The sequence below is a fragment of the Lynx rufus genome, unplaced genomic scaffold, assembly GCF_022079265.1.
Source record: "Lynx rufus isolate CCGP_SWC_20201006 ecotype Redwood Valley unplaced genomic scaffold, mLynRuf1.p SCAF_2, whole genome shotgun sequence".
NCBI classification, from domain to species: Eukaryota; Metazoa; Chordata; class Mammalia; order Carnivora; family Felidae; genus Lynx; species Lynx rufus.
Window position 1 is genome coordinate 119,121,451 of NW_025814834.1, and position 27,795 is coordinate 119,149,245.

Here is a 27,795-nt window from a genome sequence, read left to right on the forward strand (position 1 = left end):
CTCTAGAGAGTATGAAAGCAAAACATTTTCATTCTCAAGAGATCAACTGCTTCACACTTGTACCCAAATCCAACCAGCTGTAATTCTAATTGGCATTTGCTAATTAAATCAGCAGGGTGCTTTCAATGAGGTGCTCTATCAACAAGTGGGAAAAAAATAAAGAGCTGAGAAGTGTCAAATATGATCAACATATGTAGCTTCATATTGCATGCAATTCTCAACCTATAAATATGTTTTTTAAAAAAAACCCTAGCATTCCAGATAAAGCAACCCTATTTTTTATTTATTTTTGATGGAGCTGCTTTAACTACTGGTCTTTCATATTCATTTACATTATTTTTAATCGTGCTCCCTGTCTTCACTCTTCAGCCAAGAGGGGGTTGGAGACCACAGGCCTAGGCCCTCATCTGTGTCCTGTCAGTGGCACCATCTACCACAGAAACTGTACTCACTGATCAAAGAGAAGATTCCAAATTTTAATACAAGTGGAAAATCTTTTCTGGCAGCTGGACTGACTAAAGAATAGAAGTCTTCCTGGAAAACAACAAAATTTTATTTTGTCCTAGTAACATGAGGAAAGTAATCTCAAATTAATCTAGAATGAGTGCAGAAATGGGTGCAAGCTTCACTAATGTAATCCAAACAGAACTTCAAAATCAGGTCACATGCATCCATTTTGCCTCCCACCTAAAACCACTAAATAGCAGTGAAGGGATTTTGAAAAGCCAGGAGACAACAGTGAATGAAAAGTTCAGTAATTCTTGGAAAACGGAAAGTGGCTGAAGCAATCAGATCGGATTAAGAAAAACCGTGAAAGCCAAACACAGGTGCCTAGTCAAGGGGTGATTATGAGACTAGAGACCCTGTCAGTCCTCCGAAGGTTAGGATGTATAAGGACAGAGCGCTGGACAGTACGGGATCTGAGAAAGTTCTGTGTACCAAGTAACAGGAGCACCGTTAACCTTTGACTCCCGTGGTCTCTTCAATTTGAGCAAACAGGTTTATTCCAACCCAAGAAAGATACTAAAGGATTCATCTGGAGAAACTAAGTTGCCCAATGAAAAGACTTCAAATACAGAAGCCAGGTCACCAACCAGTAATGCTGGAATAAGGATCAAGATACACCTGCTCGGCTTGGGGCTGCCTGTCAGCTTCGGCCCTTCACCAGCACATGTTTTTCAGACAGCCAGAGGACACCAGCTATTTCAGGAAAACTCAAGACAAAAACAAGATGTTCCAAAAAAAATTTTGAAAACAGCAATGGCAGCAATGAGAGGAAAGAAAGAAAAAGAATACTTTTCAAAAGCTATGATAAACATCTCAAGAGAGGACATTACATCTGTGAAATGAGAACAAGATACAGGTAAAACAGAGAACAAGAAAGAGTATCTGAAGAATAAAAATGGGATACTAATATTAAGAAATTTAAAAGACAAAATGAGAAAAGTCAAAGAGCTGTATCCCGTAGAATGAAGCTAGTTGCCTAAATCCCAATCTCTCTGTACACCCTGTAAAACCACCACTAATCCATGGCTTCTATAAAACTAGGGAGTCTGAGAATATTACAAACTTCAATCTGCAGATAAGTAGAGAAATGAACATTCAAATGCCAATGGAGCCAGTTCCCGAGCCCACACCAGACTTGAGAGTGACGCAGAAGACAGGCAGTGTCAGACACAGCCCCCTGAACACAGTGCCACAACCTAAATAGAAAAACAGTAAGAACACGTCTCAGACTCAGGTCAGAGCACTGGCTACCAAGAAACTGAAAGGAAGGGACTAGAAAGTGCATGCAGTCAGCAATCTGGGAAGGCACTGCTTCTAGGGGAGAGAGAGAGACGTCCCCTGGCAGTTCTATGGCAAAGAAAGGAAGCAAGTGATGAAAAGTGGGGATCCTACAGAAACAAGAGAATCACAAAACCAGAAGTCCCTACCAAAGTCCCTGCCAATCTCGCTCCCTACCAAAAAGGGAGGCATCATCTAGTAAAGAAACTACAGCTCTCTTGAATTAAGGTATTCTTGAATTAAGTCTAGAGTAAGACCCTCAAACCTCACCCCCGTCCACACTGAATTCTTGCTGCCACTGGTACAAGACAATAAAATGACTGTAAGACAGCGGGGAATATCTTTACAAAGCTCCTATGTGAAAAAACGCTTCAAGTCAGAATTTCAAATACTCAGAACCGAAATGGACAAAAAAGACAAATGTTGACCAAATTCAGGAAAGACAAAAATTATCTCATGATTTACATGTACTGTTTCAGTAAAAAAATAGCAGTACCTACACCTTAAAGTATGGTGAAGATTAAACGAAAAAACAGGTATTAAGCACAGGACACGGTACACACTTCTGATTGAGCACAGAATAAATGCTCAACCAGTATTAACGAGCATGTAAAAACCAAATCATTCTACTATTCAGAAGAGGACTCACTATGAGAGGGCAACCATAATAAGGACAGTGGGATTTACTAATAAAAGAGAAGATGCTTGCAACGAAGGCAGGAAAAAGTACAAATTAAAATCCTTGAGATACTACCACAAGCATTAATATCGAGTGGGCTCAAAGTTCAGCTACAAGGGAACAGGCAATTGCTAGTCAGTCTAGGAAGAGTTCTTAGACCAAGGAAGACTTCAACAGTGTGCCCACAATGAGAATAGGGCTGGGTAGGAAAAGATGCCCCAGGGAGCACTCTCCAGGACTTCCTATCGGGACCTCTCTCACTCACGTCTAAATCAGGCAGCTGTGCCATTTGCTCTACTTTCACCCCCCACTTACTGCCTTCCTCCTGCTCCCGGATTCCTTCTTCTGCTGTAGGCAAGGTGTCAGAGATCCACTGGCCGTTTTTTGTTTCTCCCAGGATCGTCTCCAGGTCTATCTCATCCACGGTGCTCCCCTCAGATGACAGCAGTTTATCCAAACCAAATTTGAGTATCTCACTCAACTTGATGGAGAAAATGAAAAAGTCCAGTTGGTTCTCATGAAAACAGGCATTGGGACGTCAGTGTTTTGCTAAATGGCTTGCTGACACAGGGCAGGCTCCTTCCCTGCTGGCCAGCTGTTCTACTCTCCCCACGACGATGATACAAACAGGGCCGTTTAGTGGTTGGATGATGGCCAAGCAGAGAGGTGATAAATACTGATCAGTGACGATGACTCTGACAACTCTCGAGGACAAAAAAAAAATTAGCCTCTTTTTTCCTCAAGAACAGTAATATCCTGCATTATCTATGGCACTTCTCAGGAGTCTTTCTCACAGGCCACAGGCACTTCCAGCGGCCACGCGAGAAGTCAGAGGCCCAGTGAGCTTCTCTCCCACTGACAAACTTGGAAGAAGGCTATGCTGGGTACCTTCCCTCCACCATCAACTGACTTCTCTCCTCTGGCAATCTGGTTTCCTACCACAGCGCTCCACGGGACTCACCTTCACGAAGACCAGTAACAACTGATGGCTAGACCTGAAGGCCATTTCTCAATTCTAATCTTCTTCAATACTCCTCTGACAACTGCATTATTCTGCCTCTCTTCCCTTATCTCAAAGGTACCTATTGAGCCTACCCATTCCCTAGGGTCACAATACTCCTCTGACAACTGCATTATCCTGCCTCTCTTCCCTTATCTCAAAGGTACCTACTGAGCCTACCCATTCCCTAGGGTCACAAGAACCATCCAAACAGTTCAGATCACTTCCCTGGCTTTAAATACCTACTTCCAACTTTGCACCTCCTTAAGCACTAACTCTTAGATTCCAAATCAACGTAGATTCACATCTTGACTTCTAGACTTCTAGTTCATATCTTATCCTTTTAGACTGGGTCAGTTATCTCTAGATGGCCTAGTAAATATTAGGCCAAATACTGGTAGGAATGTAAACTGTTCCCAACACTGGCTGTTTGACAGGGCTCTGTTGGGATTCTTGCTCAGCTCCAGGAAACCAGAAGGTTACATTCTGGTTCTAATGTCTGATTTCTCTCTTCCTCATTCAGACTCTACTAGTTATCTCTTTGGTTGCCCAAAACGAAGGTAACAACCCAGTGACCTGGTCTCAGATGAAAGCAGTTTCTTCGTTGTTTGTTTTAAAATACAAAGAACCGGGGCGCCTGGGTGGCGCAGTCGGTTAAGCGTCCGACTTCAGCCAGGTCACGATCTCGCGGTCCGTGAGTTTGAGCCCCGCGTTGGGCTCTGGGCTGACGGCTCAGAGCCTGGAGCCTGTTTCCAATTCTGTGTCTCCCTCTCTCTCTGCCCCTCCCCCGTTCATGCTCTCTGTCCCAAAAATAAATAAAAACGTTGAAAAAAAAAAATTTAATAAAATACAAAGAACCTAGTAATAAAAGATGTGGTTGTGGTTTATTAAATCTAAAATGTATAGAGTTCTGAAGTCCTGAAAGAGGGAAAGCAGTTTCATTATTCTACAGTGAGACAGATGCAGTGAACATTTACTGAATGCTTACTTTGTGCTAAGTACTATCGGAAGTGCGTCTCTCCAACTGTTTCAGTGAATATGATCCCTTTGGGCAAAATGGAAGAATCTAGGATATATCATGAGTTCTAATTTTAACCCAGGGGCTGCTGTAGAGTAACTCGAAGCCCCATTCCAGAAGAGAAAATCTGTAAGTCAGCATTTGTTTCCTATCCAATATTCCCTTCCTCAAGCAATTAACTCTCATCTTTCATCCATTTTCTCCTATGGAACAATTCTGAATTCCTGATCTCATTTACCATCCTCTGACTATGAAGATCACTCACTGATCAAAAGCTCTGGGGTTAAGACAAGGTATGAGATTAACCATCATTTATTATGCCGAGTTCTCTATTTTATCTAATTTTTTTTTAACACTCCTCTGAGGTAACTTGCAATATTCTCATTTTTTGAAAATGCAAATTGAAGTAGATCTGAGAGGTCAAGCTATCTGCTCAAAGCCACACAGCCAGTAAGTGTCAAGGCTTGGATGTGAATCCAAGTCAGGGGATCTAAAACCCATCCCTGTCACTCCATATTCTGCTACCTTTATTCATCACAATCATTTTTAGCTCCTTGCTTGCATGCAGTAGACAGTATGGCAGGTACGTGTGGAACAGACCTGGGAACAAAAGTGTAGCTGGGGACAATGGGTTTTAAAGCTAGTTCTTTGCATCTGCTTTCTCACCCACAAGAAAATACTGACAACAGGACACATTCTTAAAGGAAGAATAAGATCTTATACCTGGAGGTCAGCATCGGCTGCAGGTTTCCGGGCCCCCAAAGTAAAATGGCCTCCCTCTATGACTGTGCTGGTGAGCTGGAGTTTGGAGGCCGCTTTCCTACAGACTATTTCCTCCACAGTGTCTCGGCTGATCAGCCGAATAACTTTAACAGACCTGTACGGGGTCAAAGGAGACAAATGTGCCATGAGGGTCTGCACAGATGAACAGATGATGCAAGTTCAATACACCTAAAGGGAAACAAACCCCAAATGCCATGCTCAGGGTACAGCTAAAGGGACACTGTACTGTGGACATGAGCATCTGTTAGAGAGATCTGGCCTCCCAGAGGTACTCACTGAAGATTTCCAAGAGAGTCAAGGGATGAAGAGGGGCCATAACTGAGGTTCCTGATGGGAACAGTGAAGGAAAACCTCAGGCAGATCTCCATGATCTTTGTAGCCTAACTCTACAACGCCAGAACTTCATTTTTAAACTGAATCAGACCTTAACTCAGGTGAAAAAGAGTTAAATAACTTCTAAAGGTTCCTTCTCGTCTTTAGAAGTTCATGGCTTCTATTTCATGGCTTGACTGTGGTTCTTAACAAATCACGTGTGCAAGAAGAATGTGTGCTGGCCAGCAGTCTTCAACGAGTCAGCAGCAAAGCTGGGCTAAAACCCAGTGCTCTCTCACCCTCCAGTCTGGGATGTCACCAGGCCCACCAGGTCGTTCACCTCCCTCCCCAACCGAGAACCGCTGAGGAGCCAGGGATGTGGAAAAACACTGATGCTGAAATCTCTCACTTGTTCTGGCCGATCCGGTGAGCTCTGGCAGCTGCCTGTAAGTCGTTCTGCGGATTGAAATCACTGTCAACAAAAATAACAGTATCTGCAGCTGTTAAGTTCATGCCCACTCCACCTGAAAACAATGCAAAAGGAATGTGATCAGCAGCAAGCTGGCTACGGGCTAGACCATAAAGGTGCAAGGCTACAGGGACGAGTAGTAAATTAAGATCAGACAAAACAATTGGCCTCACCTTTCAGACTAACACCCATCCCGAACTCCAGGACCTTGCAGTGGTTAACACTGCTGCCTGGGCTCCTATTGCCTGACTTGGGAAAACTTAACTATTGAAAGTAACAGAATGAGGGGAGCAGGGGCAAACAGTAAAAGTACATACTGAAGTTAGTCCCAGGAAGCCAATTTACATCTCTTCCATTTAAAAATCTTGGTCTGTTTAGAATAGTCTGTGAAAGAGGACACACACTCTTTCAAAAGAAAACAGTTTTAAATATGCAAGAGGTCTTCTGCTGTGGACACTGCTAAGAGAGGAGTTAATATCCACTGCAGGTTATAGCTAAGGTAGCAAGATCCCTGATGCAAGCTAATGAGAGCAGGGGATGACATTTATTTATTACACTCCTCAGCAGAGCACGAAACTACCTCTCTCTGACTGGAGAAAACTTTAGAAAGTCTTTTCTGTATTTGTTTCCACATTAATCAAAGAGTGGGTAACAAAACCAGTCACAGGATAAGAACACTCCATGGGACAACTTTCTGATCTTTCTTCAGCATTGTAGGAAAAGGGATGAGGAGGCTTCTTGGATGATGAGAATTAATTAAGAGAACCATGAAAGCAAATTACAGCTTTGTCTTTGATTAATGTGGAAACAAGTACAAGAGGGACTCCCTCTTGCCAGGGTCGTTACAGCTCATTGCGGAGACAAGCAAGCTGAAAGGGCTTGTTCCAACAGCTTGAATTAAGGACTAACTTTTGAGATGGGCTACCAACTGTAAGCTGGCTCTCAAGACAAGTCAGGCAGGAACATTCTAATTAAAGCCTTCATATAAAATTAAAGCTGGAATAAAGACATAATAAAGACTGATTACTGAGAGATGCTAAATTAGACCTTATAATAATGCCAGCTACGTTTGTGCTGTGCTTACTACGTGCCAAGCAATGTTCTAAGCGCTTTATGTATACTGACTCCTTCAATCCTCACAACACCCCTATGAGTAGTTTACTATTATTACCCTCATTTTATAGACAGAAGAGCAGAGAAGTCCAGGGACTCAGCAGAGATCACACAGCCAGGAAGTGAGAGAGGCAGGAGTCAGTCCCACACAGTCTGGCTCCAGAGCCTTCGCTTTCACCCACTACGCCAGAGAATCTCCCTGGCACTTATTTCATCACAGCGTGAGCCATAAAAGTTTTCTTCTTCTTGGGTTAACATCTGAGTTCAGCGCTTCCTCATTAAATTAAGGGGTGATGTTTTACAAATAAGCTATTCTCCATTCTTGTTTGGAACATCTCACGAGCTACCACTGCCACCCGGTGGCAACATAATTCAATCACAGAACTATTTGAAAGTTGGAGGGAAACCTGTTAAATAAATAACCCTGCTAATTTACAGCTAAAAAGTGATAGCAAATGTGATCATCATTGTTTGGAAAAGGCTCATGTCCAGGATTGCTTCCGTTCTTAAAAGATTACTCTGTTTTGACTGACTCTAGTACTCCAAGGAGCTTACTCTTTCTTCCTAATTTTAGACCTTCAAACGTGATGCCACTCTCGGAATATGAAGATGACAAAATCATTACAGCAGAAGGAGAGCTGTTTTCCCAACACTGAAGATGCATTTGCCCTGATCCTTCCAGCTTCTCCTAAGACCACCCCAGAGACAACTGAGGACATGAATAAATGGCTGATGAAGGGTGCAGTCTATGACACTGGAAGCGAGTGAAGCCAAACGAATCAGATTATATCTTTGTAGTACAGAGATGAGACACACACAGGTGAGAAAATCTCCTTATGGTCAGGGATTCTATTTAACACGTCTTTTATGCACCCTCACCATACTAGACACTTAAATACTTTTTAAGATAGAACTCTCTCTTTAGAAAGATGTTGATGTCTCTTTAATAGAGGACACACATCCCCCTAATGTTCTTGCATCCATTCCATTAAGATTCAGGTCTACAAAAACTAAGATAATGAAACTAAGATTCTAGAAGTTCAACACTAAGGTCTGCTTGCTCCATGACATAAGAATAATTTCATCTCCGGGGCGCCTGGGTGGCACAGTCGGTTAAGCGTCCGACTTCAGCCAGGTCACGATCTCGCGGTCCGTGAGTTTGAGCCCCGCGTCGGGCTCTGGGCTGATGGCTCAGAGCCTGGAGCCTGTTTCCGATTCTGTGTCTCCCTCTCTCTCTGCCCCTCCCCCGTTCATGCTCTGTCTCTGTCCCAAAAATGAATAAAAAACGTTGAAAAAAAATTAAAAAAAAAAAAAAAAAAGAATAATTTCATCTCCATGAACAGATTTCAAACAACTGAAGAGTGTATAAAAGCACTACAAATGTCATATAAAAATATTTATGACTTAAGTCACATTAAAAATAATTCCAAAGAGGTGGCAATTTCATTAGGATCACAACTTTTTAAAAAGCTAGACTTGATTAAGCTTTCACAGCACTATTCCAGACTATGTAAGGAGGAGGGATAACTAGCAGACAGGTTGTTATCTCACTTCCCAAATTCATAGCTGGGAAGGAGAGCGGTCTCTACTGAATGTGAATTACAGACATCTTACAGGACAACCCAGCTCAGTGGTCAAAGCAGGTTAAAATTACTTTCCAACAACCCCTGGTTTCAGCCTTACTTGGCAGCTTAGAAAACTTGGACAGGAAAGAACCCCATGCTAGGAGCCCAGTACTTCGATACACTTACAACAAATCCCTCAATTCCCCTGTTTTACGCTCCTCCTTAATGACCTCACCTTTCAGAGAATTAAGGAAAAACATGCTAATGGCCAGGATGTAAAAGTACTGTATCTCCCCTTATTTGTCTGCTTTTGTCAATGGTTATGTGGCCTACCTGCCCTGGTACTCAGGAGAAAAATAAAAATAGGCTGCTGTCCAAAGTTCTTAATGGCCAAGTGTCTCTCTTCTCCTCTCACAGAACCATCCACGCGCTCATAGCTGTACCCTTCACAGAGAAAAAGAAAACAGAAATATAAACCCTTTTCACATATTCTTTGGGGAATAAAACATTGTCAGCTCAGAAGCAAATGCTAATTTTATCCCTTTCTGTATACAGGTATACCTCTACTTCAAGCAAATCCCATGGGAAAAATCTAAATTTAGGGGACATTTCATTGTTTTACAAAAGAATTCAACATAGGGGTGCCTGGATGGCTGTCGGTTAAGCATCTGACTTTGGCTCAGGTCATGATCTCACGGTTGGTGAGTTCGAGCCCCACAGTGGGCTCTGTGCTGCCAGCTCAGAGCCTAGAGCCTGCTTCGGATTCTGTGTCTTGCTCTTTCTCTGCCCCTCTCCTGCTCATGTTCTGTCTCTCTCTCAAAAATAAATAATAAAACATTTAAAAACAAAAGAACTCAACATAACATAGCTCTCTGGGTTTTTGAAATACATGCAGTTGACGTATCTGACAGTCGTGGAGTTAACAGTCAATTCTGACTATCCCAACCAACCCTGAAGCACACTGTGAACCATGCTGCAGGGCAGTTTCCAATTGTGCCTCGACAGAGTTCTTAACTTATGCAAGCAGTAAGACAAGCACTTGGGAGTTGGTCAGTGAGCCTGCCCAATGGCCCAGCAGCTTCCCTTCAATGAAGCTACAGATTCTCCACCCATCACCACAGAACCCTGTCAAGAAGGGGAATCCTACTCTCAAGCGCTGTTTGTGAATCTAGAGATTCCTCAACATGCCTATGGCATTTCCTGACAAGTGTCCAATGGACCAGGTATACTACAGTACTTGGAGGGCATCAAGTGGCTCTGAGAGACCTACTCTGAATTCATGTTTTAAATTTGTACGGTCTGAAGCTGATACTCCTTCACCACTGATCTCATGAACAATCAATGTTACAGCCTTTTCCCATCATCCCACATACATTTCTTTCAAAGTTTATTTATCCTGCTGGAGTGAGCACGAGCATGCAAGTGGGGGAGGGGCAGAGAGAGAGGAAGAGAGAGAATCCCAAGCAGGCTCTATCAGTGCAGAGTCCAACACAGGGCTTGAATGCACAAACTGTGAGATAATGACCTAAGTCAAGATCAAGAGCCAGACACTTAAGTAAGTCATCCAGAAGCCCTCCACAATAATTTTATTATATATTAAACAGGATACCCAGGTAATAACTTACATTCCCTATTGTTTATACAGAAAAAAAATTCCTTTCGCTTGGCTGATATGTGAGATCTCTATAATTTCATCTTCTCTACTGCTCCTGAACAAATGCTCAAATGTTGAGTTGAATGTTACAAGACACTGAAAGTTCTTTTTTAGCAAGCATTTTCAAATCACTCAACATTTCTGCAACTCACATTTCTTCCAGTACCCGTAATTTTAAATCACATCGCCAGTGGGAATGTGTGTGTTTATTTCTGCTCATGTGTCTCTACCCAGCTGTCAATCCTTGTGTGACACACCTCTCTCCTTACTTTCAATCTTCCTTTGGTTCAGGCTAATGTTCTTTCACTACTTTCCTCTGTAATATCCCCACACCCCAGATTACTCTTCATGGACCTGATGGACTGCTAAAAAGGCTTAAGCAACGTAATGGCCAAGGGATGTCACCTCTGTAGTCCATGTAGTCTTGGAGAATATCCAACATCTGGGTCATTTGGGAGAAAAGTAAAACTCGATGGCCCCTGGCAAGAAAGAGAAAAGGAAAGGCTGCCAACTCTAGGTATTTAAGGTGAGTTTCCCTCAGGTGAAACCTACCAAAGAATACAATTACCAAAGGGGAAATATAAATATCATAATCATTTACAGAGACTTCCTCAGACGTGCTAAATGTTCCACATAAATAGCTCCACATGTAGTCATATCCTGCAGAGCACAAGTTCTCAAACTGGAGTGGGGATATTCCCAGGAGCAAATGTCAATGCACTAGAGCCTATAGAAAGTCCTAGTACAACCAAGAAACCTCTTTCTAGAATGTCAATTTACTAATGGAGAGAAAAATACACTTTCTTTTTAACAGAAAAATAAAGAAAGATATAGGAAGAATAAAATGCAAAATTCAAATGCACAAAAGCCCAAGTCAGAAACCCCAAAGAACTTGGGGTCAGCCATCCATAGCCATTCTCTCCTTGGGGAGTATAAAATCACTAGCCTCTCATCTCCAGCTATATTAGTTGAAAAGTCTGCAAAGTATCACTTTAGAGAAGCAAGGGGCAGGTGGCATCTCATATCCCCTACAATACATTAAAAAAACTTATTTACATACAGGGAGAAGAGAGGAAAGGAAAAGGAAAAATGAATTAAGTCAAGAATGAAGATGAGCCTACAGTCCTATGTTGTCAGGTATTATTTAAGTTTTCATAAAGAAATACGGCACTATCAAAACAAGAGTCTCATTAGGAAAACTAATTTAATCTGAGCTTGCGATGCACATAAAGGAACAATTATGAAGAACCCTTTCAAGACTCTAGCCCCAAATACTTGGAAAGGACATTGAACTTGAAGCCAAGGGCCTCAATTCTAATCCCATCTCTGTCATTTGCTGGCTGTGTGACTTTAGACAAGTCATGACCACTCTGGGCCTGTTTTATCACCTGTGAAATGAAAAGGTTGGACAGAAGATGTTTATGGGTCCTCCTCTACCTCAAACACACTTATAGTAGATATATCACAGCCAATAAAATACAATAAGACATGCAATTATTTGATTTGCACATTCCTAATGTTGGGTGATTTCGCCAAATCTGAGATTTTGAGGTTAGTTCAGGCCCACTTGGGGCAGTTGTCCCATAGGGACAACTTAGAAACCCTTGGGAAGCTGGGCTTTTTCTAGACTCCTCTGTCCTACTGGGGACCAGAAGGATCAGGTAGAGGCTGGCCACCAGCCTACTGAACACTTAGCTGAACATTTTAAGGCTCCAGAAGTGACTTAGTCTTCTGCTACCCAATTCATGTGTCTGGGAAAGAATCCCCCAAGTTCGCCCTGAACCAAATGCCACAGGTTAACCAAAGTGAAGATTTACTAAGCCTTCATTAGGTGCCAATTAATGCAAGGTACCAGCAAGTAATTAAAAAAGAAATGCTTGATGTTATCTCTTTGTGGAACTAAACAATATAGTTGGAGTGATAAGATTAATACCAATTAACCAGACAACAGATTAAGGCAGTGCATTGCCAAGTGCTAGATTAGGATCCTAGGTGCTATAGGAATTCAGGAAAAGGAAGGATGATTATGGAGGGGATGGGGTGGGATGGGGATGGCTGTGGGTGTAGTTGGTGAGAAGATGGAACCAGAATCGGGGTCTTAAAAAAAAGGAAAACTGGAATTAGTCTTAAGAAATCAATGAGTTGTTCATTATTCTGGTTTTAAAAATCACCAGCTCAGAGCAGAAAATGTGAACCAACCACCTACCTGGAATACAGGAATGCCAGGAGCTTATCCAGTAGATGAAGTTTCCCACTGGCCTCGATCAGGTGGTCTCCAATTTCAAAAGGCTCTGGTTCCACACCTGAAAAATGTGTCCCCAGTCAGGGCAGACTCCTTGAGTAGAGAAGCCAAAGGCAAGGCTACAGCAAGAGGCCAAGCTCCTTCTGATAATGGGCCCAAGTCTCACCTCTCTTTAAGGCATTTTATAATTATGTGTTTGCATGATAATCCCAGTGCTGCTTAACATCACAGAGCCAATACCCCCAATATGACAAAAAATGTCCATTCAAGGAACAAGCCCACTCTTTAGGAAAAGGAGGCACAGGGACATGCTAAAGTCCAGAGAATTGAAAATTTGAGACTCTCGCTTGAGAAAACAAATCAAGAAATACAGCTTAGATGTATAAACTAGTAATTCTCAAGCTGGGGGATGGCAGTCAGAATAACCTAGAGGGTTTCTTTCAAAATCTACAAGTTCCCAATGCCCCCCTGCCTTAAAAAAAGATTCTGAAATGCACCTGATTAAGACTCTGCAATTCATAGTACTACCTGGCAAACACTCCCTTAAAAGAACTGCAGCAAACCCTCCACATTGGTCCTACCCATTCTAGTGCTCCCAAGGCCGCAAAAGTCCTGGAAGCGTCCCAAAGGCTACCTGTCAGAATGACTCAAAAAAGCCCTAGTCTGAATGAAAATGAAAATACTACATAGTGAGATGTGCGGTGTGTAGCTAAAACAGCATTTAGAGGGAAATTTGCAGACATCTCTAAGGTACAGGGAAAGCAGCAAAGGAGGCTGAGAAGGAGTGGATACAGGCAAATGGAGAAGTAATAGAAAGCATTCCAAAAGCCAAAAGAAGAAAGTGTTTCAAGAAAGAAGTGATCAACTGTGTCAAAGGTTTTAAGAGGTTAATTAAAATGCGAATGGACAACCATTGAAGGTATCACTGGTAAACTTGCAAAGTTCAATGGTGATGATGAAAGGCTGGCCATGGAGTGGGTTTAAGACAACGGGACATCTAAACACGAAGACATGATCCTTAAATCCAGATGAGACAACCCATAAAACAACTGGCCTTGATTCTTCAAAACTGAAATTTCATGAAAGACCAAAAAAGGCAAAAAAAAAAAAGCAAAGGAGACAGCCAAATATAATTCAGGATCTGTGGCTGGATTTGAATTTGAAAAGAAAAATCAAAGCCATGGGGAAGACATTAAGGGGACAAATGAAGAAAGTTGAATATGAACAGTATACTAAATTACACCAACATAGAAAAATTAGAAAGAAAATAGGGAGAACACTAGACAGTAAATATGGGCAATTCTTTTCAAGAATTTTGCTATGATGTTGGCCACAGAAATATTCATGAAAAGCAATGTGAGAAAAAAGGGCACTGTCTCACCATCAAACAAATACGGATGATCCACACACTTCCGAAGCTGGGACAAGACATTCTGAAGTTTAACTTTCTTTGCTGTCTCATTTTCAAATGCAGCTGTAAACAGATACACAGGGAGAAATGGACTTTTGAACAAAAACAAAAAAACTCAAAAACTCTACGTTTCCATAAATAACCTTATTTATTTCAGTATATATCTCTCAAACCTATAATAACCTCCTAAATTTCACTGAATTGCATTAAGAATTAGCAGCATATTGGGGCACCTGAGTGGCTCAGTCAGTTGAATATCCAACTCTTGATTTCAGCTCATGTCATGATCCCAGGGTCATGGGATCGAGCCTACATTGGGCTCTACACTGACCATGGGGCATGCTTAAGATTTTCTCTCCCTCCCCCTCTGTCCCTCTCCCCAATGCGTGCATGCTCTCTCTAAAAAAAATGCAAAGCGACAGACTCCGTTTCCACTCCCAACTCCTCCCAGTGAATCTTATTCAACAAAAAAGGTGTGCAATATGTTAAATATGTGACAGGGTGGAAAGATGAAAGGTGTGACTGGCATACCTAGAATGTTTGCTTAACTAACTGCTACACAGTATGGACAATTGGGTGGGGGAAGAAAAGGAAATTTCACCAGTGCAACAACCAGTAAAGTCTGCGTTATAGTAAAGATACCCCGCACAGTTTCACTGCAGCTGACTGAACGATATTCAGAATACAAAATCCCATCCCATATTGCTATACGAAGCATGCGTGATGATAAAATATTCCCCTCCATGAAAATCACATCCTGAGTTTCTAAGCAGTCAAGTGCCCTCTGATTACCTAGGTCTTTCATCAGAATGGCCTTGTAGTATTTTTTCTGCAATGCTGACAGGCCATGGTATATCACCACCTCTGTCTTCTTGGGAAGCTCTGTAGCTACCTCGGCTTTCACTCGCCTCAGCAGAAATGGCTGCAAGAGCTTGTGTAGTTCATTTGCTGTGTAAGGAAAGAAACCAACAACACAAGAAGTGTAGGACAAAATTTTCATACCAATTCCACATGCTAGACCAGTCTTGTCATTTTTCATAATACAGGTGAGCCTTGAACAACGTGGGTTTGAACTACGCAGGTTGACTTAAGTGCAGATTTTTTTCCCCCCAACAAATACACTAATGGTACTGTAAATGTATTTTCTCTTCCTTAGGATTTTCTTAACATTTCTTTCCTCTGGCTCACTTGATTGTACGAATACAACATACAACACATGTAATGCACAAAATATGTCTTAACTGTTTACATTATCGGTAAGGCATCCAGTCAACGGCAGGCTATTGGCAGTTAAATTTGGGAAGTCAAAAATTTATAGCAGATTTTCAACCATGGGAGGGCAGTCAGCACCCTACCCCTGTACTGAAGGATCAACTGTGTTTCTTTCTTCACTGGGTTCTTTTTCCCATTTCCTTCTGAAACTATTCCTGGCTCTCAACTCAAGAACTAGGAACACTCAAAGAACTGGATTTTTATTAATAATCTCATTTGCATGGAGTTGTACTGTTTCCAGGATACTTCTGCACTTAATTTGATTGACTAGCATAAGGGTTTAGAAGTAAGTGTAGGACAAGGACTATTGTCCCCATTTTTATAGCTACGTTAAGCAAGGCTCTGCGAAATTAAGCACACTTATCCAAAGTCACACAGCTGGATGTTAATGTTGCATTCAAACTTAGTTCTTTTCACTTCAACGCCCCTGCTCCTTCCCCAGGGGTCATGAACTTCAAAAACTAGCCTGGGCTGGCATTCTGCTCCATGTCGGGTTGCCAGGTACAGCAAACAAGATACAAGAATGCAGTGAAATATAAACTCCACATAAACAGCAGACACTTTTTTAATAGGAGTATGTCCCATGTAATATTTGACGGGCTGTCGTGTGTTTTATCTGGACCCTAAACATGGGGGCAACAAGAGCAGGCTTGCAGGATGGGCAATCTTCAGCTTGCAGGATGGGCAAGGTGTGAGAAGCCCTTCCAACTCCTACTCACCCAGGACATGCACACCCACTGGCAGGCCTGCCTAGCATTGGTGTCGAACACTCGTCCTGGGATAATACTACAGGGACAGAGAATTCTACGAGGCAGAGGGGCAAGGGTGCAAGAGGCAGACCGCAACTGGCAGCTGTACAAACGAGGATGCTTCCTGCTTCACTCCCACCATGCATCCATCCCAGACTTCTGATTTTGGTGCACAGCGAACAGAAACACCAGTGCTGTGGAATGCTGAAGAGTAGTTCGGGACTCTGGCACCCCATATACTTTTCTGCCTCAGGAAATAGCATAGAAAGTTAACAGATTACAAAATTATAGAAATGACAGGTGAGGGGGAAAAAAGTCTGCAAACCAGCAGACACTTTCCATTTCTTCCAAAAACGACCCATGAAGCCCCGCTGTAGAATCACGTAACAAACAAATAAGAATCATGAATAGCAGACAACTGGGAACGACATGAGGGGATCTAGCACCACCTTAGTTTTGGGTGGCTCTTTCTCCCTAGAAGGTGTCGTCTGGTTATCAATTCTCTTTCTTTTCTATCTATAACCAGTGTCTATTATGCACCAGGCCAGTTTCTGGGCCCAGACCTCTTGGCATGATTTGTAGGAAGGGAACTTGCCTGACTCGGACTCTTTCTCGATATCCTGGTAACGCTGAACAAAATCTCCCACCTGCTCCTTGGGAAAGACATCAGGCTCCACAAAACTGAGGAGGGAGTAGAGCTCTTGGAGGCTATTCTGGATGGGAGTTCCGGTCAACAGGAGACTGAAGACTACTGAGAACTCAAATACATAAAATAAAAATTAAAAATCCATAACCTCGGAAAGCAAGAGGTTACCCATAAAAACCTTTACATGAGTTACCCATGAAAACCTTTACAGAGAGAGGCATGATTTAATGGGGTGACAATGAAGACATGAAATCAGAGGACTCAGGTTCAAGTTATATGCCAGCTGTTTGATGGTAGGAATAATACCTCTTCAGTTTCAACTGTAAGGAGATAATAATCCTGGGAAGGAGAAACTGTTACAAGGAGGTGAGTAAAATCACTATGTGAACTCTGAAGTACTACATGAATATTCAATATGATTATTATTGTTCAATCTTTGTGAGAATTCAAGCAGTATGTTACTATCCACATGGTGAGTCTATTGAGACTTCAGAAGCACATGGTATATACTCAAGAGTTTGAAAAAGCTATAGCATCAGGCCCACCACTACAAGCAGGAAGCAAAAAGATCTAGACTAAAAGAATGTCCTTTTGTAAAACATTAGTGTATCACATCCAAAACATCAAGACTTCTGGATGTTTCTGAGCCTCATACAGCATAAAATGAAAGAAACTCTTTAAATTTTGAGCAGGTGATGAGAACACCAAGAGTAAGAGAATAATGAAATAAAAGGTTAGGAAAAACAGTAACAGATACTAGGTTAAGCAAAAGACAAGCTCTAAATTGACATTTATAAGAACTTATACCATTTGAGTTAAATAATGAAAGCCGTATCTTATATATTTCATTTAAAAAAATGAAATACAGTGTGTGTACATGTACATATATACCCTTATGTATATAGACATACTTATTAAATATAAAAATACAGTATATTTTGATTTCTAGAATAACAGTATGCATACTTATATGTTTAGGTGTTCATATGCACAGCAAAGGATATGGAAGCAGATATGTCAAATGTTAATGTATGCAGGGGAGTAAATTATTAATGGCTTTTATTTATTTTTTAATGTTTTTTTTATTTATTTTTGAGATAGAGAGAGACAGAGCATGAGCAGGGGAGGGGCAGAGAGAGAGGGAGACACAGAAACTGAAGCAGACTCCAGGCTCTGAGGTATAAGCACACCCAACCAACTGAGCCACCCAGGCGCCCCTAACGGCTTTTATTTTTATTCTTGTGTTTCTGTATTTAGATTTGGGAAAGGGTCGTAAGATGATACAGCTTTGTAGTAAGGTAACAAATGAAATGCAATTAAAACTGATTTGAGAATGTCATTATTATTTTTTTTTTTTGCAATCTCTTTTATTTTTTTCTTTTTAAATTGTCTAATCAATGTCCATCCACTCATGCCCGCTCTGCTTGTAGGACAATGTTTTCATAGTACTTCAAGTATGGGAACTGGTCAGAAATCAATGCTTCCAATAACCAACTCAAATTTTTATAATATGTGTTCACCAAGCAAACAGCTGGGGTGACCGAAAAAGATGAGGGCTGCCGGTCACTACAGTCAACTTAGACTGTCACATGAGCTCACGTACTTATTCAGAGTAGTGTCCATTTTATCACTGGGTGAAAAAAATCCGGAGCTGATCTCGTTGTATACAGTATTTTATAAACTTTTCTACATAATCTTCCACAGCAGCCTTACTCTGTCAAGGTACCGTACTTATTTTGTGAATGTACTTTGTAAACGTAAACGAGGCGTAGCATAACTTGTAGAACCAACTCCCTATGTTTCAATACAAACTGCTTCCAACTTTCACAAACAAGCTGAAAACAGTATTAGCCCACCTCTCAGCCCTATCAATAAATGCATTTCTCTCCAACCAACAAGTCGTCTGCGATTCAAACCTCACCTAAAGAGGAATGCTTAGATGACACACAAAATTTCCTCACATAATCTCTGAGCCTTAGTTTCCTTATGAACAAGGAAAGGCTCTGGGGCCAGCAATAGAACTTAGTTTCCCCACTCCAAACCTGGGGTTCCTTTACTACACCCGCTTCTCCTCTCCCATTATATTTTAGTAAACTGGCATGGTAGTTTATGATGCAGTGTCTTATAGAGTAAGGTGCCAGAATATGACAATCCTTTGGGAAAAAGATACTGTTAAGAGTCCCAAAATGAAGGCAAACACAGAGCAGAGTCAGCCCCACCAGGGGATAGCAATCTCTGAGACTGGACCAATAACAGTGACCATATCTTCATCAAAATATCAAAAACTCCAACTTTTACCCATTAAATACAGAATTCAGACCTAAGACTTTCCTCTAAGTCACCTCTAATCTTATTATCTGATTGGTTATAGGACAGGGACCAAACTTCAGTGATGGTCACAGGAATTCACACATGCGGTCTCATGAATAAGCCTTTATGAGGTCAGCAAACAGAAAGGCACTTTTTACTCACAAGCTGTTCCACTGGCTCCTCAGAAAAGAGGGCAAGGCTAGGGCTACACTGACATTTCTCATTTCTCACTGTGCCAGAATGATGGCAAAGATCAAGAGAAGGGAAGGAGATCAAGGGTGTCACACTCAAAAGTATGACAAAGACAAGAGAGACTGCAGCTAATAGTCAATGGCATGCAATGGTCTCTTTATGACTCCATGTGAACTGTCAAATTTTTTAAGATGGTAAATGCGGGGAAGGGTACAATATGTCAGATATAACTGCTATTGCAGACAGAAGAGTTATAATAAGATTAATTTTAAAGAACTACCCCTTTGAAGAAGATCAAAAGAGAGCTGAAACATTTCTAAAACTACAATGTATTTTACTGGGATAGCATCTTATTACCTGATAACCAGATTTCAGTACACGTTATTTCCTGTGTAAAAGATGAGAGGAAGGAGCAGTGGGGCCATATAAGTACTACCTCTGTCACTTATGAAATGTTTATTTAGCCCTAGAGAAATCGGGACTGAAAAAAAAAATGTTTCAACTTAACTAACTCTACACAGGCCTAAGATAGTATTTTTCAAAAGGAGATTATACAAAAACTAAGACTATCCTGTGAGTTTACCTCTGAAAGTGTCTTATGCAGCAAGGAGCTTTGGTTTTTCAACCTGTGAGCTTCATCCACAACAAGAACACTCCAAGGGAAGCTGTGAGAGAAAAATCCAAGCTTTCAGTTTTGTGTAAAAACTCCAACATATATCTTATAGCCAAAAAGTCTTACCATAAAAATAACTATTGTTGGCAAGACTAATATTAAGCCCATTCTATTAGAAACACACTCAAGTTTCTTTCTTATCTGAAAGCCTGCCATGTACATGAGACAACATCTAGATAAGGCAGTAAATTTAAGGGAATTTTTTTCCCAAGACAGGAAAGACCTGTGCATAAAGGCAGAAAAGAAGGAGCTGGAGACAGAAAGCAAAAGGAAACATTTATGACCACCAACTATGTGCCAGACACGGTGCTTGGAGCTTTATGTCTGTTATTTAATCCAAAGGAATATGGTGAGTAGACATTATTGTGCTCATTTTACCAACAAGGAGACTAAAGCTCAGAAAGATTAGGTAACTAGGTCAAGGTCATAAAGCTAGAATGCAGTGGAGCTGAGATTTAAACCCAGAAGAAAAATTATGAGAAATTGGTGTCACAGTAGCTTAAAAAGTGTAATTTAAAAAAATGGGGAAGCAGTGAATAAGATCAAATGTTACAGATGTCCAGGAAGATACATCTGTTGGATATACTAGTATGGAGGTCTTTGGTGGCTACTTCCAAAGCACATTTTGTAGCATAGTAAATTACAACAACAATTTCTCAAGACCTGAGCCAAAATCAAGAGTCAGAGGATTAACTGACTGAGCCACCCAGGCGCCTCAAGATGTTTATTTTTTTTGAGATGCTCTTCAAAAGTCTCCACATGGGGCACCTAAGTGGCCCAGTCGGTTTAGTGTTGGACTCCTGATTTCAGCTCAGGTCATGATCTCGTGGTTCATGAAACTGAACTCAATATTAGGCTCCATGCTGACAGCACACAGAGCCTACTTCTGATTCTCTCTCTCTATCCCTCCCCCACTCGCTCTGTCTCAAAATAAATAAAATTTTTTAAAGAGGGGCACCTGGGTGGCTCAGTCAGTTAAGCATCGGACTTCGGCTCAGATCATGGTATCATGGATCGTGGGTTTGAGTCCTGCATTGGGCTCTGTGCTCACAGCTCAAAGGCTGGAGCCTGCTTCGGATTCTGTGTCTCCCTCTTTCTCTCTGCCCCTTCTCCACTCACGCTCTCTCTCAAAAATAAACATTAAAAAAAAAAAAAATTAAAAGAAAAAGTCTCCACAACACCAAGTGGTACATTTGGATGTCTCTTTGCCATTATTAGCAATGTGGCCTCAGCTGAGTTACCTAATCTCTTGCTTTCTTCATTCAGAAGATCTATACTTGCCTACTAGGCTTTTCATGAAGGTCACCTAGGATACTTTAAGTAATCAAAAACATATATGCAACAGGGTGCCTGGGTGGTTCAGTTGATTAAGTGTCTGACTTCAGCTCAGGTCATGATCTCAGTTCATGAGTTCAAACCCCGCGTTGGGCTCTGTGCTGACAGCTTAGAGCCTGGAGCCTGCTTCAGATTCTGTGTCTCCCTTCTCTCTCTGCCCCTCCCCTGCTCACACTCTGTCTCTCTCTCAAAAATGAATGAACTTAAAAAAAAAAAAATTTATGTCCCAATTTTCTCGCCTTTTGAGACTTCCCACATCCTGCCTTGTACTATGAATATCTGTATAGTGCCTCTCCCTCTACTGGAGTCTATGTCCTCTTAGGGAGCTCTACAGTTTACTTTCCTGGCACTGCTGGTAACTCCCAAACAGTGTCTTTCCAGAGAAGAGATCTTCAACAAATATTACGTTAGATACTAATTATAGAAAAAAGAAAAAGAGAGGGAAGCCTATTTTCTTCTTTAAAAAAAAAAAAAAAAGTTTATTTATTTATTTAGAGAGAGAGCATGCAGGGGAAGGAGAGAGAGAGGAGGGGAGAGAGAGAGAATCCCAAGCAGACTCTGCACCGTCAGCACAGAGTCCGATGCAGAGCTCGAAATCACGAACTTTGACATCATGACCTGAGCTGAAATCAAGAGTTGGACGCTCAACCGACTAAGCCACTCAGGCACCCCAAGCCTATTTTCTTCTTAAGAAGAGTAAGATAACATGCTTACTTAAAGGAAACTTATGGGTTGGAAGTCATGAAATCTATGACTGGGCCTTCAGTATCTCAAAATAAGATGAAAACAGAAATCCAACTCAGAAGAAGCTAGATGAGAACATTTAAAATATTGAAGCACTTTGAAAACAGAAGTTTCTCCCCACCTAACCACATCAAAACTACGCATGCTTTGGAGAATGAAACCCTGTCAATGTACCTTTTCTTATGTACCTAAAGTCTAGCTAGTGTTGAATTTACATTGTAACTGTAGTCTCAACCCTATACTGCAACACATCACCCATGGTATTAGGTGGTATGGAAGAATTAAATCTAAGCTTCCTATGCATCATGAGCTGATGTGAAAGCCTGAAAGCTAACTAATTAAAAGTATATTTAAAACTCCCTTCCTAAAAAGTTAATTTCATAGCACTGACTGCTACTTTAAGATACTTCCAGGAAAAGGCTCAAATAATTCACCTCCTATATTGCAGTAAAATCTCTAAATAGCAGTCCTAAAAGGTATCTGCGCAATCTGCAAAGAATCTAGTATTTATTAACCACCCGTCACAGACACCTTATTTAATCCTCACAACAGCCATCCAAAGTAGAGATTATCCTCCTTTTACCAACAAAGAAGCTGAGGTTCACTAAGGTTAAGTAACCCAGGGACACACAGCTAATGAGTAAGGGCTAGACTGCAGGACTACTCTACGCCACACCAATCTGTAAGTAAGACTCATGGAAGACATACCAGGAAGATGTGCCAGACATGACATGAAACATAAAGTACTAAAACGTAAAGGAAAGACGTGACTCTCATGATATATTCAACAGTTTCTGAAGTACCGCAACATACTCACGATTTTAGAAATGATGAATCTTTCAAGCAAATCTGAAAAATTAAGGAAAAAGACACATTATAAAGGCTAGTATTAATACAACTGGTATTAATAAACTAGTTTCTTGTTAGCTAAATCTTATACTTTAGGAGAGTTAAGTCTTAATCATTCACTAAGTAAAAAAAAGTTGTGAGCATAACTTCTAAGTAGCACTATCTTGAAGAAAAACAAAACCTAGGCAGGAGTAAGTGGAAGGTCTTGCCTTCACTTTAAAACTAAAAACTTCAAATGAGACTGGAACTGAGTACGCTCTACTCTCGTCCTGCAGTAACAGGCAACCCCTCAGCCCACAAAACCCTCTCCCCTGCCTGCCTCCTCCTTCCTCCTATTCACTGGCCAACAGGCAGCTCAAATGCCACCCCCTTCACCGGGGCACCTTTGCTCTTGCCGCACCAGGAAAGAAGAGACATTCAGCAAATTTGGAACACAGTAGTCCTTCACTTCCTTTGGTCACAATCCCTCTCTGACAATCTAATGAAAGTAGACTTCTCTCCCAGAAAAATACATGCTCTCCAAAAAAATTAAACCTAATTCCAGTAGATTTTCCAACCTCTACGGTCCCAAGGTTAAGAGTTCTTGATAGAAATAAATTCAAACCTCATAGGTAGTTAGCAGCACATGAAAACGTGACTCTTGTTTCAGGTCTTGCTGTAGGTGGGCTCTCTCCTCCTTGTCACCTGCATATGTTACACAGGAAAGCCCTGGAGCAAATCTGGATCCAAGAAAAGAGGTAGATGAACACCAATGTACAGCCAAAGGGAAGGGTGTGCATGTCTAGAAAATTACATTTCATGGAAGGATTACTGACATGCAGACTTCAAGATGTCCTGCAACCAGAAAGAGTCCTGAACTCTGAAATCTTATCTATGGTAACAGGTAAACCTATAGGTAAGTTTCTGTGTGAACAGACGGAAGGATCAGATGAACATCTACAAGGGCCTTGTGCTAATTCTAAAGAGAAAACTATTTTTTTCCATGTTGGTTACTTCCTATGTCACTGTGAAAAAGATAGTTTCTCCTTTAGTTCAGCAAAATTTACTGAGTACCATTCTGTGTTGTTACTGAGTAACAATAACACCCACTTAATCCTCCCCCCATCAGATTCTGTCTCTACCTTTATTGCTCAGGTCAGAGTATTCTGGAAGAAATAAAATCACTGCTTAGGACAATATGTTGCTTTATCACATTTCACTATCACCAGAAAAAAAAAATCATACTCAATGTAAAAAACAAAATTTCAGCTACATCTACTCTGTACCTCTCCATCTCTTCTGTCCAGTTGCTCAAAACAGACAAGGGGCAAAGAATCAGAAATGGTCCTTCGTCATTTAATCTTCCTGCCAAGTAAATGAAGAGAGCAATAGTCTGGAATACACAAAAAGAAGGCAATTTTTATAACATTTATTACTTTTTCGTGAGAAACAACTACAAAGTTCCCACAACCTTGTAGGGAACACAAACTCTTACAGAAGACTTGGTGTACAAAACAATAATGTACAATCTTCCACACAATGGGAGAGTCATCCAATCCTAGAGTGAAATCCTTTAAGCGTAAATATAATTGCCAAAGAAATTCATGGTACTCAATTACATCAATAGTTAACAAGCAATGAAGCTCAGTATTTATGTAATTAACCCTGCAATGCAAAGGGGAAAAAATCAGGAAAGACAAACAGAAATAAATGAAAAAATACAAATAATGCACAAGATCAAGAACACTCCAAAAACCTAAGGCAAGGACTTCCAAGATGTGACTAAAGATGACCTACCACGAGGTGGCCTCCGCTGCTTGCCACACTCTCCTGAGGGAGGATGCCTTCCTTCCTAACTCCCTCCCTCCTTTCCCTAATGTTTGCCGTCCTTCCATGTGCATTTATAGAGCACCTTCTATTTGCTAGCACTGTTTTAAGTTCTGGAATATAACACTGAACCAAACAGACAAAACTCCTAGCTCTCTCGGAACATATGTTCTACTGAGGAAAACAAACAATAAATAATTCATAAGCTTAAGTAGGCCTAAAAAACAAAAATCTTTGTAAAGCCAAATAAGCACATTTTAGGATAAGGCTGTACACACAGCCTTTAAAAGTTTCTTTAAAAGGTTACTATAGGGGCACCTGGGTGGCTTAGTCGGTTAAGCATCCAACTTCGGCTGAGGTCATGATCTCAAGGTTCATGGGTTTGAGCCCTGGGTTGGGCTCTGTGCTGACAGCTCAAAGCCTGGAGCCTGCTTCAAATTCTGTGTCTCCCTCTCTCTCTGGCCCTCCCCAACTTGCGCTCTGTCTCTCTGGCTCTCTCTCAAAAATAAATAAATATTTTTTAAAAAACTTTTATGGGAATGCAAGCTGGTGCAGCCACTCTGGAAAACGGTATGGAGGTTCCTCAAAAAACTAAAAATAGAACTACCCTACAACCCAGCAATTGCACTACTAGGCATTAATCCATGGGATACAGGTGTGCTGTTTCGAAGGGACACAGCAGCACTAACAATAGCCAAAGTATGGAAAGAGCCCAAATGTCCATCAATGGATGAATGGATAAAGAAGATGTGGTATATATATACAATTGAGTATTACTCGGCAATCAAAAAGAATGAAATCTTGCCATTTGCAACTATGTGGAGGGTATTATGCTAAGTGAAATTAGTCAGAGAAAGACAAAAATCATATGAATTCACTCATATGAGGACTTTAAGATACAAAACAGATGAACATAAGGGAAGGGAAGCAAAAATAGTATAAAAATAGTATAAAAACAGGGAGGGGGACAAAACATAAGAGACTCATGAATATGGAGAACAAACTGAGGGTTACTGGAGGGGTTGTGGGAGAGGGGATGGGCTGAATGGGTAAGGGGCACTAAGGAATCCACTCCTGAAATCATTGTTGCACTATATGCTAACTAATTTGGATGTAAATTTTAAAAAATAAAAAATAAAATAAAATAAAAGTTTATTAAAAATAATAAATAAATAAATAAATAAATAAATGTCTGCTGTGATATACAGAGAAAATACATTTTTGCTTTTATAAAGCAAAATGTTTAAGGAGCCCATTCCCAACTGCTGAACCATTTCTGTGAAAATCTATCCTAAAGATACAATCCAAAATCCTGAAAAGGTTATATGCCCAAGGATGTTCACAGTAAGGTTAATTTAAGTAGCACAAAAGGAGGAGAAGTGGTCATTCCTCATCTACAGAATATTTAAGTAAATTATGAATTCTCTTGATGAAGTATTATGTAGCCAGCAGAAAATGACTGTGAAGAATATAATCAAATGGGTAACTACAATGACAGTGTTAGATTAATAAAATACAAACTATAGGGGCTGCTGGGTGGCTCAGTCAGTTAAGTGTCAGACTCTTGATCTCAGCTCAGGTCTTGATCTCAGGGTCATGACTTCAGGCCCTGCACTGGGCTCCACGACCAGCGTGGAGCCTACTTAAAACAAACAAGCAAACAAATGATATGCTCACTATAATGTCAGCCATTTCAGATACCTTGCTGCCCACGGTTATGGTTAGAGTGTTGTGGTTAGAGGGTGGCAATTACTTTTTAACTGAGATTACATTAATTTTACAATGGAAATCATTTCCTTTTTTAACTATCCATTGCTTCGCAGCCCAGACTGTGCCAGAGCAATCACCAAATTAAGTACTTACTAGAAGAAAATCATTCTGTTCAGCTTTCACGGAGGTTACTATTGAGAGAAAACTTATCTTTTGTTACCATAAACCAGATATATCTACAAAATTTGGATTCATTAGTGAATTCTACCAAACATTTAAAGAAGAAACAATACCAATTCTACACAAATTCTTTTAGAAAACTCAAGAGGACAGAATATTTCTCAGTTCATTCTATGAGCCCATCTTTTTTACCACAACGCTAAAACCAAAGACATTATAAGAAAAGGAAACTAGAGACAAATATCCTTCATGAACACAAATGTGAAAATTCTAAACAAAATTTTAGCAAGATGATAGAATGTTTTTAGGGCACTTCAAGTAGAGCTATATGAACACTCTGGAGAAAGGCAAAGGACAAGTGGAATTTGCTGGCTCTGAATGAAGTCAGGGGGTTCAATGCGGGAAGCAAAGGAGACTGCAGGTGGGGGCGCTCTGTACACGACCCAAGTGTCTCTCTTTTTTTTTTTAATTTTTTTTTAATGTTTATTATTTGAGAGAGAGAGAGACAGAGAGCAAGCAGGGAAGGGGCAGAGAGACAGGGAGACACAGAATCAGAAGCAGGCTCCAGGCTGAGATGCCAGCACAGAGCCCAACGCGGGGCTAGAACCCACAGACCATGAGATCATGACCTGAGCCGAAGTCAGCCGCCTAACTGACTATTCCACCCAGACGCCCCACGACCCAAGTGTCTCGTCAGAAGACTGGCTCCCAGAGACATCCAGAAAACTTACCTTTGTTCTAGTTCTACAGCTCTCAGTTCAGGAACACACTAGAACCCAATTTATTTGCCTGAGAAACCTGAGAGTGACAAATGACATCCTTGAGGGTACCATACTCACAGGTCATTTTTTATTCTGAAGAGCGCCAAGATCAATGAGCTACACCTGGCTTAGATAAAGTAGTCTCCCACACACAGTCACACACAATGTGCAGGGCTATGTGCCAAACTGCTCCAACTGGACTGTTTATGTATGGAGGGTCAGGCTTGCAGGGGCCAGTTGAGCTTCTAAAAGGACAATGAGACCTTCACTCATTCTGTGTGTTTACTGGCAAAAACCTTTTTGGTATGGGGAAACTTACACTTCCATAGTTTCTGATCAAGTGGCCTCTGCTGTATATCCTGACTGCACTGACTTTCTTTGGTATTCTATAGATAAGTAAACCTTGTGTGACTAACCGAAGGGATGTCCGTATCTGAACTTTCAATCAATCCAACCCTACCACTGACATCTGTCCACACAGGGCTGTGCTGGTGATCACCCTACCAGAATAATTGATCTCAACACACAGTCTGCTTA

At 41.0% G+C, this 27,795-nt stretch overlaps 1 protein-coding gene across 3 annotated transcripts in view; it reads right to left on the reverse strand.

The window, feature by feature from the left end:
• CHD1L (chromodomain helicase DNA binding protein 1 like) overlaps positions 1-27,795 on the reverse strand; it is a 59,429-nt gene that overhangs the window by 18,534 nt on the left and 13,100 nt on the right. For all 3 annotated transcript variants that reach the window (XM_047083816.1, XM_047083815.1, XM_047083817.1), the window contains exons 3-15: positions 24,067-24,173; positions 23,406-23,520; positions 22,770-22,801; positions 19,784-19,865; positions 16,648-16,810; positions 14,824-14,979; positions 14,002-14,094; positions 12,585-12,681; positions 10,784-10,857; positions 9,058-9,168; positions 5,987-6,101; positions 5,206-5,359; positions 2,780-2,945 (exon numbers count right to left, since the gene is read on the reverse strand). In XM_047083816.1, coding sequence (XP_046939772.1) covers positions 2,780-2,945; positions 5,206-5,359; positions 5,987-6,101; positions 9,058-9,168; positions 10,784-10,857; positions 12,585-12,681; positions 14,002-14,094; positions 14,824-14,979; positions 16,648-16,810; positions 19,784-19,865; positions 22,770-22,801; positions 23,406-23,520; positions 24,067-24,173 — 1,465 coding nt within the window. The remainder of the gene's footprint in view (positions 1-2,779; positions 2,946-5,205; positions 5,360-5,986; positions 6,102-9,057; positions 9,169-10,783; positions 10,858-12,584; positions 12,682-14,001; positions 14,095-14,823; positions 14,980-16,647; positions 16,811-19,783; positions 19,866-22,769; positions 22,802-23,405; positions 23,521-24,066; positions 24,174-27,795) is intronic.